The sequence below is a fragment of the Delphinapterus leucas genome, chromosome 6 (genome assembly GCF_059928025.1).
Source record: "Delphinapterus leucas isolate spDelLeu-1000000601 "Yukka" chromosome 6, BTC_Dleu_Yukka2, whole genome shotgun sequence".
Lineage (NCBI taxonomy): Eukaryota > Metazoa > Chordata > Mammalia > Artiodactyla > Monodontidae > Delphinapterus > Delphinapterus leucas.
In genome coordinates this window covers 74575480-74590037 of record NC_143134.1, presented here as the reverse complement: position 1 = coordinate 74590037, position 14558 = coordinate 74575480, and the positions used below count along the sequence as shown (strand labels likewise).

General features: G+C 41.1%; 2 protein-coding genes across 4 annotated transcripts in view; both read right to left on the bottom strand.

The window, feature by feature from the left end:
• The window catches only part of PIP5K1B (phosphatidylinositol-4-phosphate 5-kinase type 1 beta), a 327449-nt gene that overhangs the window by 246029 nt on the left and 66862 nt on the right, over positions 1-14558 (bottom strand). The window lies entirely within an intron of this gene.
• PABIR1 (PP2A Aalpha (PPP2R1A) and B55A (PPP2R2A) interacting phosphatase regulator 1) lies at positions 7867-9258 on the bottom strand. The gene has a single exon (XM_030763789.2). The coding sequence runs from the start codon at positions 9143-9145 to the stop codon at positions 8267-8269; it is 879 nt and encodes a 292-aa protein (XP_030619649.1). The 5' UTR covers positions 9146-9258; the 3' UTR covers positions 7867-8266.

Sequence of the window (14558 nt, the reverse complement as noted above, 5' to 3'; positions counted from 1 at the left end):
GAAGGTTGGTAGGGAGTGCAGAGGAAGAAGGGAGGAAGTGCTGTCCTCAGCAGAGGACACAGCTTGTCAAAGCACAGATTGTACATGGCAGCCTGAAGCTGGGGGAGCCCAGGCAGCTCCGTGTGGCTAGAGTCCCGGGGTTCAGGGGGTATGTGGAGATATGCAGCTTATCATACTGCGCAATTGGACTTAATCCTGAAGTTAAGGGGTAGCTATTAAAGTTGAATTTCAGGTTTGCATTTTAGAAATACTGGTAGCAAGCAGTGTGGTAAAATGGGGCCTTGAGAAAGACCATATATAGATAGGTGTAGAATTTTAACTGAGTTAGAAACCTAGTATAAATCGGTAAGGTAAAGAGCTCCAAGAACTTTAATTCTTGACTCAAAGTAACCTTTGATAATAATGAAAGATAATTATCGTTATTATTATTTACCATTTTTTAGAAGACTTAAAAGACGAGGCCATTAAGGGAAAGATGGTCGAAGACATTCTTAAACACATACTGATTCAACCCCAAATCCCAAATGAAGTGGAACAAAGAAAAAACATTCATGAAGAAAACCACCATCAATGTCACTCTCTAGTCAACAGGGAGCTCACAATGGTAGTCCGAGGGCTCACGTGCCAAAAGGAATACCCAATCCATGCATCATCTCCTCACTCCCATCCCTTCCTGAACACCTCGCATTTTTCTTTCCAAAAGACACCAACATTCAACAGCTACTTGTCACTCTGGAGTTCCAGTAACCCTCCAGGCATTGTAACAGTGAAATCATTCTTTGTCCTTAAAGTAAGAGGGAGGGATCGTCTGAATCACAGGAATGGTCACCTCAACCAATTGTATTTTGCGAGGGCACAAAAGATCTTTTTCAATTGTCTTCTTTCACAACCTGCCTTGCTAGCCAAGCCTTAGAGGTCAGTTTGTTTTGGAAGACCATTGTAGGCAACTGGAAAAGAACCAGAACTATCCCTGGCACTGATACAGAACTGAACTTTCACAGGTAAATAAAAGCTACACATTCTCTGCTCTCTAGTTTCAGTCACACTGCCTAAGAATTTGTTAATGAGTGATTTTCACATCTCCCAAGTGTTTATTCCAAAAGTTCAAAAAGGAAAAATAGAAATCAGGCACAAAGAAATGAGGTATGAGAACCAAATACCTATTTCTCTTTTAGGGCAGCACTTGGAATTTGGAAAGTTGATGCAAAATCAAGGCACAAAACACTTTCGCCAACAGTACCTGTGTGTGTGTGTGTGTGTGTGTGTGTGTGTGTAATTTACAAAGTCTAACCTACCTAAGAAGACCGAGGAGAGGAAAATGAGGGGAAATCTAAAATGGGAGTAAAGCTAAATAAGGCCCCAAGCACACAGAACAAAACTCATAAAGTAGATCAGGTGTGTGTATGTGCAAATGTGCATGTACATTTAGTTGTGCATGCACAGGACTGGAGTATTTGATGTTAGCTGCCTAACCTCTCTTATAAAACTGTTTTCACAAACAAGCTACATATAGAACCAAAAGTCACTTTTTTGGCGGGGGCGGGGGGGCGGTACAGATCTATGTACAAATTTTATTTGCATCCACTTACTATTTCTGTGAGCTTGGGTAAATCACTTAACTTCACTAAGGTTAACTTCCTTATTTTTATTTTTTAATTCAAGTACAGCTGATTTACAATGTGTTAGTTTCAGGTGTACAGCAGTGATTCAGTTATCTCTATCTATCTATCCACATATCTATCTATCTACCTACCTATCCTTTTTCAGATCCATTTCCCTTATAGGCAGAATCAAAAGTCACTTTTGAGGTGATTTTAAAATATTTATTGAACTTCCAAAAATGATACTAACCTTTTGGAACAAATTGTGGCTTTCAATGGTGTGTTTCAAAATATCTAATGCAGGGACATTACACTGTGAAACTTGAAGTTTAAGCACCAATTCTAAAATGCATTCAAAGGCAAGTTTTCCTTTTTGGGTCCTTTTGCTGAACAGTGATTTTCTATGAAGTAAAGGTAAGAAGAATAATAGTTTCTCAGGGATTGCTCAAGTGTTCTGAATTTAAATCTCTAACCTCTGGGGAGAGCTTCTTATAGAGAAAGAAGGCGAATTTGTTAATTAGGTAATAAAAGATTTTGGATCACTCTTTAAATCCTGCTGTTACTTTTCCTCTAAAAATGATACATTTTTACCTTATAGAGTTTGTTTGGGGCGGGGGGCGGTCAAATGGTTCTTGCTTTTGTTTCCCCAGGAGTGAAAATCTAAGGACAACCAAGGATACTGTATAACTCAAGTACAACAAAGCATATATAACATATACATATATATACATATTTTTTTGAAACAATAATTTAAAATTTGTAGTTTGGGGATTTATTTCGAATAGCAAATCAGTTTTAAAATATGTAAACCATGATATCCTCTCTACAACTTTAATATTTTTTAACCTATTAGTATAGAAAACAATCCTGATTGCTTCCTCTAATATGATAATAATGTCTAAAGCCATCATTTTAAGTAAATGTATCATTTGATTCAAAACAAGTGGCAACCCTAGCAAGCTGGAAAATAGGCTTTATCTCAAAAAACAAAACCAAAGAAGTCTGTTCATAAGGAAAAGGCAAAAAAGACTTAAATTCAAACGGAAAAAGAAATAATAGAAAGTAACAGAGACTTGAGAAAATGTATTTGGTGTTCTCATCTGTTAAATGGGAATAAATAATAATAATTGCATTTACCTCACAGGGTTGTCATGAGGATTAAATAAACTCATTGCAATCAAAGCATGGAAAATAGTGTCTAGGCCCTTATTGAATACTCAATAAATATTAGTGCTAATTATTATTATTACTATTGGCAATGGCTCATGTTATTAGACCATCTCTTGCTTTTCTACTAGGGAAAGCAAACAGTCTTAAAGGGATCACAATCTTGTGAAAATCCTGGCTGCCGAGCAATGATAGCCTGATTTCACAGAGGAAGTACACTAAAGAAATTGCTCAAGGTTCCCCCAATCCAGAAGTAAGAAGAGGTCATTACTGAGGGAACAGTGTTTCTGATTTGTGAAGGGAAGGCTATCATCTAAAAAAGAGATAAGGCTTGTTCTGCATTTTCCAGAGAGTTGGACTTGAATTAAATGGTGTAAGTTCCAGAGCAAAATGTCTGCTCAGTGTAAGAAAGACTCCAATGTCAAAAACTCTCATCTTATAAAAGGACAGGCTGCCTAGCAGGGTAGAGTATACTGTTACTGAGTGTGAAAGTGGGAGTTTCATCAGTCACGGATAATAAAGAAGATTCCTTAGCAAGTCCACACTAGGTGACAATAATGACAACCACCACCACCACAAGGACAGTAATGACAGTTGATACTAACTGCCCAGCACCGCTGTAAGGACTTTACCAAGAGTGACCCTTACCTCAGCCACCCAGCTCCACAGTCTGTGTTTTTAACCACTACCTCCCAGTTCGGAATCCTGAGCAAGGTACCTAATGTCTCTGTGCCTCCATGATAAGTGAGGACACATAAAATGCGGATAATATGGCACTAATCTCAGAGGATACTGATGAAGATTAAATGAAACAATACATTTGTTTAGCAGCTAGGAGAGTGCCTGACATGTAGCAAGTACTTTATATATACTTTTTAATATAAAGGTCATATCAACTTTTAAGAAAACCTTTTTACTTGCATGGCAAGGTAGGGAAGGCATAAAGAACTGTCTTGGCTACAGTGAGCAATCTGACTCCAAAAAAAATTTTTTTAAATCAACTAAATGGAACTCAAGGCTTGCTGATTCAGGATTGAGTCTCTGAACACAATGAGACATGAAAAATATGGGCAAAACTGCTAAAGTGAGAGTTCTGCAGTGAGATCAGATTCTCTGTATACTTTGTCATGGATGACTGTAACGTAAGACCTTGGAAAAAAATGGCCTATTCCATGACCCGCTGCTGACTTCTCTTAGCATCTCCAAGATCTTGGCCAATCACTCAACCCCGCTTTCAGCAGAATACTTATTTGCTTCACACACTTGACATTACCTAGTTCCCGCTTAACCAATTCCCAAACTTAGGTCAATCCAATCTACTTCTTTTGCACCGGACATCCAACTGCAACCTGTCATCCAATGTGGCCTAATAAAGCTCCTACTCACCCTTGTTACTCCTTTACAGATTCTCACAGAGGCAGCATTAAACCTTTACTTCATTCAAGCTTCCAAATCTACTCCTGCCCCACCCTCAAACATCCTACACTCCTTAAAACTTGGAAAATAGAAGCAATCAGATACAAATTCTTTTCACTTTTCATTTACACCTTCCTCCAAACCCCTAAACTCCTGCAACACAAATCAGTTCAACATTTACTGCTATCTTTGCCTAGCCTTTTCACTCTCCTTCCTGTTGCAAAAGAAAAAAAAATTATAGACAACCTTTCCAAGACCAACTCTTTCTTCTACTCACTGATGCTACTCAGGAAGAATCAGTTACATCATCTTCTTCGGTTTGTTGTTTTGGCAACTATTCCCCCCGATCTCCCATTTCTCTCTCGGATCTTCAGACTTTTTCTACTCATCTAAAAACATGCCAATAAGAAAACAATTCTCAGTCCTGTTTCCCTCATAAGCCTTGACCCTTTCCCCCTTATATGCCAAATATCTAAGAGTGGTCTCTTGCTATAGGTATGTAGCCGGCTGAACTGATAAATGTGAACCACTGGAAGGCAATCCCATACAGGTTGTTCTTGATTACAATCAATCTTTTAAGTACGCTTAAAGGTTCCGACATCCAGCAGCTGCAGATTTGGTGACCATTAATTATATGTTCCATTTACACTGTGTTTTTGAGAAACATCATAAAGGAAAATATACAACAGAGGTTTGTTATACATGACAAGCTGTACCTTAACTCAATGTTGATATGTGCTTTGGGGCTTCTAGCACAACGTTTATAGATTAGCAATACTAATACCTTAAAAAGGTTTTTTTGAGGCTAATTCTTACATGAGCTAAGCCTTTACATTCTATAAAGTAATGACTGAAGCCATGAGCAATAATATAATAATCTAAATTGTCTATATAAACTCTTAGAGCCTTATCTGATTTAAAACTTACCACCTATATAGGAAAATAAACTTATAGAAATAAAAGCTTCTCTATACCTTCAGGGAAAAGGATCTGGTAAAAGCCCATAAAACAGGAGAACAAGATGTACTGAACAAGAAGCAAGCAAGCCAGTGAGGGTGGAGCACAGAAAGCAAGGGGAGGGAGAGGCAAGGGTCAGACTGCACAGGGCCTCCTAGGGCTGAATTAATACATTTTGGTATACCATAAGAACAACAGGAAGCAAATGAAAAGCTTTAAGCTGGGAGATGGAAGGATCAGATCTGCAATTTTAAAAGGATTACTCTAGTTGCTGTATGGAGGATGAACGGGTAGCCAACCAGAATGAGTGTGAAGGGACAAGTGGGAATTAGGAGGCCTAAGAGGGAAATGATGGTAGGCTGGATCCAGGTGGCAGTACAGATGAAAGAAGATAGATTCTGGAAGATAAAATCAATAAGATTTGGTGAATGATTAGATATGAGGGAAAGAAAAGAGAGATGTCAGTGAGATGTTGGTTTCCTGAATTTATATACACATATACATGGAATGCAGAGTAACATCTTGTATAACATATAGCGAATTATTAACAGAAATTACCTATAGGTAGGGAAGATGAATTTTACATAGTAAAAGGCAGACTTTCATTTTTTTTTTTTACTATATAGATATCTGTATTGTTTAAATATTTTTATAAGCAGAAGGTATACATTATTTCATAGTTAAATTCAAATGCAATAAAAAGAAACAGCATTTTCCTGGGTAAAAAGGATAGAAATGGCATTTTAGGGAAAGGAACAGTTTAATCAAAGGTACAAACACATGAAAGTACATGGCATATTTAGAGTATCAAGTGGTCTAGTGTTTACAGAGTAAGAAGGGAAGATGTGTAATTGGGACAGGATGAGCAGAGGATTAAACCTGTGTTAGAGTATAGCCAGCTCATGAAGGACCTTATCACATGTCAAGTTAAAGAAAGCATTCTCTAAACTATAGAAAATGGAGAAGCATATAAAGATTTTAAGCAGGAGGATGACAAACTCAAGTTTATATTTTAGAAAGATCACTTTAGAGGCAGTGTGAAGACTGGGCCAAAAGGGAGGTAAGAAAATAGGCTGCGAGATCACTTACGCCGGAACTTAAGCTAAATCAGGGCAACAGAAATAGAGAAGGGGAGACACAAGATTCACTTCACAAGTAGACAGGACTTGGTGATTGCGCTGGATGTGACACACAGAGAAAAGGGCAAGTCAAAGATGCTTCCCATGGTTTTAAGAAATTAGATAGGATGACATCAATTTAGGTAATACAAGAACAAGTTAAATGAAGAGATAATAAATTTTGTTTTGAAGGTGCTGAGGTTAAAGTACCTCTGGAAGCAGGTCAAAGTGCCCAACAGGAAGTTGGACATATACGTTTGAATTTGAGGAACAAGGTCAGAACTGGAGCACATTAACCCTTTTACCCAGAATAGAGAATTTTAAGCCTGTGGACACGATCTTACCCTCGATGTAATGCACTGAATTCTTGAGGCAACTGCCAAAAGGTGACCAGTTCCATTTATTCTCATAGTTGTAAAAATTCCACGTAATTGTTAAAGTCTCTGTAGGCAATAACTTAAAGTGAGGCGGAACATTTTGTCTTGGTTTCTTGGTCTCTCTTTTTTTCCCCTTCCCCTTTTGTTTGCCATTCTTTCTATCTACCTACTTATCTAGTTAAGGAAGATACAGGAAATATAAGGAAGTATAATATAAAAAAATTTGTTATTAAATATTTTCATACTTTGTCTTAATTGTAAAAGGCAAAGAAAAGAACATTTCACAATTCTACCTTTAACAAAACCTAAGTTAAATAATGATTTACCTAGGTGACTCTCCCCTGATTTCCTCTGGCAAGTCACTGCCCCTTAATTAAACGACATCCCCCAGGCAGTCAAGTCCAGCTGTAGCTTTAACCACAGAGGTTCCTGAAACAATTCCACGGTCCTTTTGTTGCTTACTGTCAGAAGTTTGAGTCACACTGTACCTTTGTCTAACCGATGATGCCCTAGTTTCTTGGGAGGTGGAGAGGAAGGACCTGTTGGCAAGGAAACAGCTGCTTCCTTCCTGAGCCAGGGAAAACCAAGAAGGTGACAGATGGGCAGAGCATAAAAGCAGCCAAAAGTTGCGCTGGTTCCTTGTTGGCAAGGATTTTCACTGAGGCACGATTGGGTATTTTAAAGCATATTAATGACTGAGAGAGTTTCATCTGCCTGGGTGCTCTGCTGAAGTTCAACAGGGCTTCCCACACATCTTCTACAATGGAAAAACTTTTAAATTTGCAGTGGTACAAAGAACCTGGCCTCAGCCTATGTACAGTGGGCTAAGACTGCAAGGCACTGTCCCATTTCACTTTAGGATTATGCCCAAAAGAATGCACTTTCTGGTTAAAAAAAAAAAAAATTCTGTATAGTAGTTATATTTGTACAACTTATTAGAATTACTATTAAAATTTCATTAGAAAATGTTTTTTAAATATGTTTACTTTTATATATTTAATTTTAAAAGATTTGTTGCAAACTTTTATATTCTGCTCTTTTATCACCATCCCCCATCCACTTCTGTACCCAGAAACTTAAATATTCAAGGATTCCTGGGTAAAACAGACAACCACTGGATGGATAAAACTAACATTTTAAAAATACCTGTACATAGGTAAGTTATTGTTCTTCATCAATAGAAATTAGCAATCACTGAAAATAACATTAAAAACTAGTGTGGGCATGAAGTACGGAATTTTAAAACATCAGTTTACTATGCTGATTAATTCAACATTTATATTTGCATCAGAACTTAATAATCGCATAAATAAATAGAGCTCTCAGTTATTTTAAAAAATCAAGGGATAACATATGTATTTAGACATATTAGCAGCGTAAAGATGTATGCTTCAACACACTTATTGGGAAAACGTCTGAAAATATTACTACACTGAATTCATGGGCACCCGCAGGAATCTGACATAAAAGTTCTCTAGAATAACAACATTTCAGGAAATTCCAAAAAAGAAAAGGGTAAAATAGGAAATAGCCTCAAATTAATCGACAAAGTTCAGTGCTTGTTCCAACTTCATTTTTCTCTCCATTGCAAAAACAAAAACAAAACCGAGTCTCAGGATGGGTGGGTGAATCACTTAGATGAAAGTTCATCTACTGGAATAAATGGAGAGGCCGCTTGGGCAGGTGACACAGGAGAGTCGGTGGTAGTGCTGACTTTCGCTGGTGAATTACAAGAAGATCCGGCACTGCTGCTGTTTCCATCAAGGGTATCGGAAGATACACACACACCAGGATCTGACAGCTGTGCAACGTCAGAAGAAAGCATGTTGGTGATGCCCTGGAAAAATCTCTTTGGCTGGTATTCAGTTTCCATTTCACATTTTCTTTTCAATGGTCCAAGAACACTTGGTCTAATGCAATTAATTGGACTCTGGCTTCTCCGGGTAGTAAATCGGGTCGTTGGGCTGGGAATAGGGCTTGGAGGCAATCCATTGCTACTCACAAAACTTTGCAAGGATGGTGAAAAACACTGCTTCCCAATTCCCCGGGTGGGTGACGGTGCTGGCGACACCGGAATGAAATCGATGCGTTTCGGGGAGGCGGATTTCTCCACGTCGTTGTCACTCAGGCTGAAACTTTCCTCCCAGGAGTGGCTTATCTGCATTGCGTTCTGCACCTCGCGCTCGTGGACGGTCTCTCGATTGATCAAGTCCATGCCCTCCTCCTGTTTGATCTGGTGCAAGCGGCTGCTGTGCATGCGGACGGGGGAGGCCGGTAGTAGCAGGCCGTGGCGGTTCGGGAACGTTGTGCTGTTTCGCCTGGCGCTCGGCGCCTCGGCCTGGAACACCGGCGAAGTGTCACTGAGGCCGTGGATCAGGGGGGCGCTGTTAGACCTCCTGAGGCCCCCGCCGCCACCGCCACCGCCGCTGCCGCTGCCGCCGCCCTCCGCCGGGCTCCCAACCGTGCCTGGAGGCAGCTCCAGGTCCAGCTCCATCTTCTCCTGAGCCATGTCGCGGGCAGGGAGGCGGGGGCGGTGCTCAAAGACCTAGGATTCCCATTCCCCGCAGTCCAGGGCCGCCGCCGCCGCCGCCACCGCCACCGCCACCGAGAATCTGTCAGCGGTCTCGTCCCTCTGCGCATGCGTGCCCCTTGGCGCAGGCGCCCTGCACTGTCTCTCTTCGCGGCGCCCGCTTAACGCAGAATAGCTGCGTCGCAGCCCTAGGGGGAGGGGGGAGGAGTGGTTGGGCCGCCAGTCAGTACATTCCTTCCGCTGATATCTGTCAGCGCAGACCTGCTTTAACGCATATTAATAAGGTTACCACCATATTCAGGAGTATATATTTATAAAATTAGAGCTCTGAAAGAGAGGTCCTTGGCGATGTGGGGCTGTATGATTACGAGTGGAGTTCGTCCTAACCAGAGAGGCCTTCCCTGAGCAAGGGACCATCTCCTGAGATCCCAAGAAGCAGGCCAAAAGGATGGGGTGTAGAACTGCCTGGGAAGCGGGAAGCGAGGGCTGCCAGCTGGGTGGCTGGCGGGAACCAGGAAGGGAGGGAGGGAGTGTGGCCTGGAGTGGAGAGTAAGCTGGCGGGACGTGAGGCGGTGGACCTTTATCCTGAGAACAGTGAAAACTCGGAAGGTTTTCCAGCCATGGGTATAATGGCGACTGAAAAGGTCCATGGCTGCAGTCCGGGGAATAACGTTACTGGGAGATTAGAACCTACAGAAAAAGACCAGAGAGGAGGCAATCCTCGGGGCCAGAGATGATGGTAATTTGCAGTAAGGTGGTACTGGAGGAGAGGAGTTGGAGAGAATGGGAAAATCTGGGAACTCGGTCAAAGAGGGGAAAAAAGCAACCTGTATTACTATTGTTTTATTTAGAATCATATTTCCAGCACAGGCATATGTGCTCAATCATGTTCATTTAGGATGAGGAATTTAATGAAGGGAAAACCAATAGGTCCTCGAACTTCAAAAATAAAAACACAATACTTGGCTCATGTAAGTAACATAAACTTTCATATCATTAAAAATCGGTTTATATTTATTCTTTAGTGTCTTCAGTCAGATTTTTTCGCACATAACCAACTGTGTGCCAGGCAATGTGGTAGGAATTAGGCCCTAATATGGAGACATTTAATTTCTATTTGGGGGGGAAGCGATAAATATATGGGCTATTTTTCAGATAGTGGTAAGCCTTAGGAAAAAATAAAATAGGGTGGTGTGATAGAGCACTACTGGTAGAAGGGAGGGGGCAATTAGATAGAGCTGGGATCTAAATGACAAGAACCAAGTCCTGCGGACATCTGGGGGATGAATATTCCAACCATAGAGACTAGCAGGTGCAAAGGCCCAAGGCAAACGTAAGTGTGGTGAGCTGGCAAGAAAAGAAAAAAGGGCCGTGCCGCTGAAGCATAAGGGGGGGAGTGGTATGAGGGGGTAAAAGAGTTTGGCTTTTATTCTAAGTATGATGAAAAGCCACTGGGGAATTTTAAGCAGGAGAGTGATATCTGGTTTATGTTTTAGATATCACTTTGGCTCTGTGGAAAACAGGCTGAAAGAGGGCAGGAGTGGAGACAAAGATGGATTAGGAACCATGGCAACAGTACAGACAAGAGATTACTGGACTAGGGTTGTATCAATGGCGATGGGGGAGAAGTAGATGGATTCAGGATACGTTTTGGAAGTAGAACCTACAGGATGGGCAGATGATTAGATTTAGATGGTGAAAGAAATAGATCATTCAAAGGCAGCTCACAGGAGTTTTACTTAAACTGGGTAGACGGCAGTATCATTTACTGAGATAGGGAAAGAGTGTATTTAGAGGAGTAGAAATTAAGAATTCTGTTTTGCTTGATTTGAGTTGGAAGTGTCTATTAGATATCCATGTGCCTAGGTGAACTGAAAGAGAGCTTAGTGATTTTTGTTTGGCCTACTTTTTGCAGTTGAAGAAAGTAAGATCCAGAGAGGCCGGCACAGTCAGCATCACATAGCTTGTTTAGTAGTGGGAACCAGTACTAGAATCCAGTATGAGAATCCTAATCCATGCCCTCTCCACTGTCTCTCAAACAGCTTTTAATTTGAAGTCCCCATAGAATACAGATCCTGGTAATGAAATAATGTTGATTATTCATACCTCTAATTATAGAAACTGATTTAAATTTTCCAAGTGCCACACACTATTCAAGGTGCATCATATGTAGAATCTCATTTAATCCTCACACTAACCCTAGGAAGTAAGTAGCATTGTTCCAGTTTGCAGGGGAAACTGAGATGCAGGGATTCAGTAATGTGCCCAGGATGACAGGAAGCGGTGGGACCTCGCCCTTCGGGCTCCAGAGCATGGGCACGATGGTGCCTCCTCCACGTGCAGTAACATTTCAGACTAGGAGAAACCACTTCCAGATTGTTTACACCTTCGTGAGTGCAATGGTATTTGAGACAGAATTTGAAGGACAGGTAGGATTTTAATAGATGATATTTTATATAGAATTGGAAGCATGAGTATAAAATAGCAAATTTGCTAATACATAAAGTACATGGAGACGAATAGGTAATGGGAAAAAGTTGGAAATTAAAGTTGGAGTCAGAGAACTGGAGCTCTGAATGCCAAACAAAAGTGCCTGTATTTAACGTGTGGGGCAATAGGAAGCCGTTGACAAGAGGAATGACACAATGAGAGTTATGCTTTAGGGCCTGCCAGGTGGATGGATCTTAGATAGAGGGAAGTGGAAGAAGGAAGGTGGAAAGAACCAACATTTTCTAAGTGCCCAATGCTGCCAGGCCCTTTAAACACTATAGTTCCACTTAATTCTCATTGTAATCCTATAAAGCAGATACTGTTATGCTCATCTTATAAAGGGACAAGTGAGGTTCAAAAATTGCAAAAGGCCCTATAGCTACATGGAAGAACAAAGATCTGAACCAGTATGAATCAAGACCTCACTTCAAAACCTATATTCTTTTTGCTGCTTTCCCCATGAAACAATGGACAAAGGATTAATCCCCAAAATATACAAACAGCTCATGGAGCTCAATATCAAAAACACAATTCAATGAAAAAATGGGCGGAAGACCTAAATGGACATTTCACCGAAGAAGACATACATATGGCCAAGAGATGAAAGATGAAAAGATGCTCAACATCACTAATTATTAGAGAAATGCAAATCAAAACTACAATGAGGTATCACCTCACACCGGTCAGAATGCCCATTATCAAAAAATCTAGAGCCTATAAATGCTGGAAAGGGTGGGATGAAAAAGGAACCCTCCTGCACTGTTGGTGGGAATGTAAATTGATACAGCCACTATGGAGAACAGTATGGAGGTTCCTTCAAAAACTAAAAATAGGGCTTCCCTGGTGGTGCAGTGGTTGAGAGTCCGCCCGCCGAAGCAGGGGACACGGGTTCGTGCCCCAGTCCGGGAAGATCCCACATGCCGCGGAGCGGCTGGGCCCATGAGCCATGGCCAATGAACCTGCGCGTCCGGAGCCTGTGCTCTGCAACGGGAGAGGCCACAACAGTGAGAGGCCCGCGTACTGCAAAAAACAAAACAAAACAAAACTAAACTAAAAATAGAACTACCATATGACCCAGGAATTCTACTACTGGGCATATACCCTGAGAAAACCATAATTCAAAAAGAGTCACATACCACAATGTTCACTGCAGCACTATTTACAATTGCCAGGACATGGAACCAACCTAAATGTCCATTGACAGTTGAATGGATAAAGAAGATGTGGCGCATATATACAATGGAATATTACTCAGCCATAAAAAGAAACGAAATTGAGTTATTTGTAGTGAGGTGGATGGACCTAGAGTCTGTCATACAGAGTGAAGTAAGTCAGAAAGAGAAAAACAAATACCGTATGCTAACACATATATATGGAATCTAAAAAAAAGAAAAAATGGTACTGATGAACCTAGGGGCAGGAATAAAGATGTAGACATAGAGGATGGACTTGAGGACACGGGGGTGAGGGGTGGGGAGGAGGAAGCTGGGGCAAAGTGAGAGAGTAGCATCAACATATACACACTACCGAATATAAAATAGCTAGCTAGTGGGAAGCAGCAGCATAGCAGAGGGAGATGAGCTCGGTGCTTTGCAATGACCTAGAGAGGTGGGATGGGGAGGGTAGGAGGGAGGCTCAGCGGGGAGGGGATGTGGGGATGTTTGTGTGCATGAGGCAGATTCACTTTGTTGTACGACAGAGACTAACACAGTATTGGAAGCAATGATACTCCAATAAAGATCTATTAAAAAAAATAAAGATGGAGAATTTGATGGCTAACTCTGAGATGAAAAGAGGGTCTAAACTAAAGTTGGGAATGGCAGAAAAAGGAGATGGATGTGGAGACAGGAAGGTAACAACCCAGAACCTGACTGTGTGGCTGTATGGAGGATAAACAGAGAGGAGTCACAAACAACTTAAGTTCAAGCATGAGCAGCTGAAAGAATGGTACAACAGTACTGAATAAAAACAGGAGAGAGAGGAAGAGCTTCTGGAAGAAAATCAATATTAGATGAATAGGAAAAAAGTATTAACTATAGAGCTTATTTTATAATGTCCATAGCATATTGCTAATTTGCATATTACTAAATTATTTCTATCAATAGTGTGCCTCAAATGTGCCAACATTGTTCATCCATGTCCGGATAAACACAATAATTATCTTTACTAATAAAGCACAGAGATGGTGATAACTACAAAATCAAACATACACCTATTAGAGATCTTCACTTGTTTCCCTGTTTCTACCCTTGTCTCTACAGTCAATTCTCCACCCTATGTTCAAGGTCATCCTTAAAAATAAGACTTGAAGAGTCACTTCCCTATTCAAAACTCTTTGGTGGATTCCCACTCGGGGGGAAAAAGCCGAGGTCATTACAATGACCTACAGAGCTCTATCTGGGTCCCTGCCATCCCTCTGCCTACCCACCCAGTCACTGCCTTCCTCCAACTGCAGAGGCCTCCTTGCTATGCTTTGGCATGCTCCCCCGCCACCTAGCTTACTCTTCTTCCAGTGGACATCAAATTGTTCCATCCCTTCAGCTCTCTGCGCGAATGACCTTTCCTTGTAAAAAGCAACAACAGTTCCCAATACCAAGTCTACACTCCCGTCCCCCTCACTCTGTTTTCATTTTCCTCCAGAGCACCACATGACAATACGTATACATTGTTTTCTTGCCTCATCCTCAAGAAGGCAAACTCCATGAGGGCAAGACCTTTGCTCTGTTCCTCGCCATAAGCCTAGTATCTAGAACAGGGCCTGGCACATAGCACTCAGTAAGCAGTTGTTGAGTCATTGTGCAAGTGAATGATGAATGAATGAATGGACTAATGTAGCTCTGTCCAAAAGGGAAGAGAACTCTGGTATTTGAAAGTCCAGAAAAGCCTAATAGGCTTTTCTAGA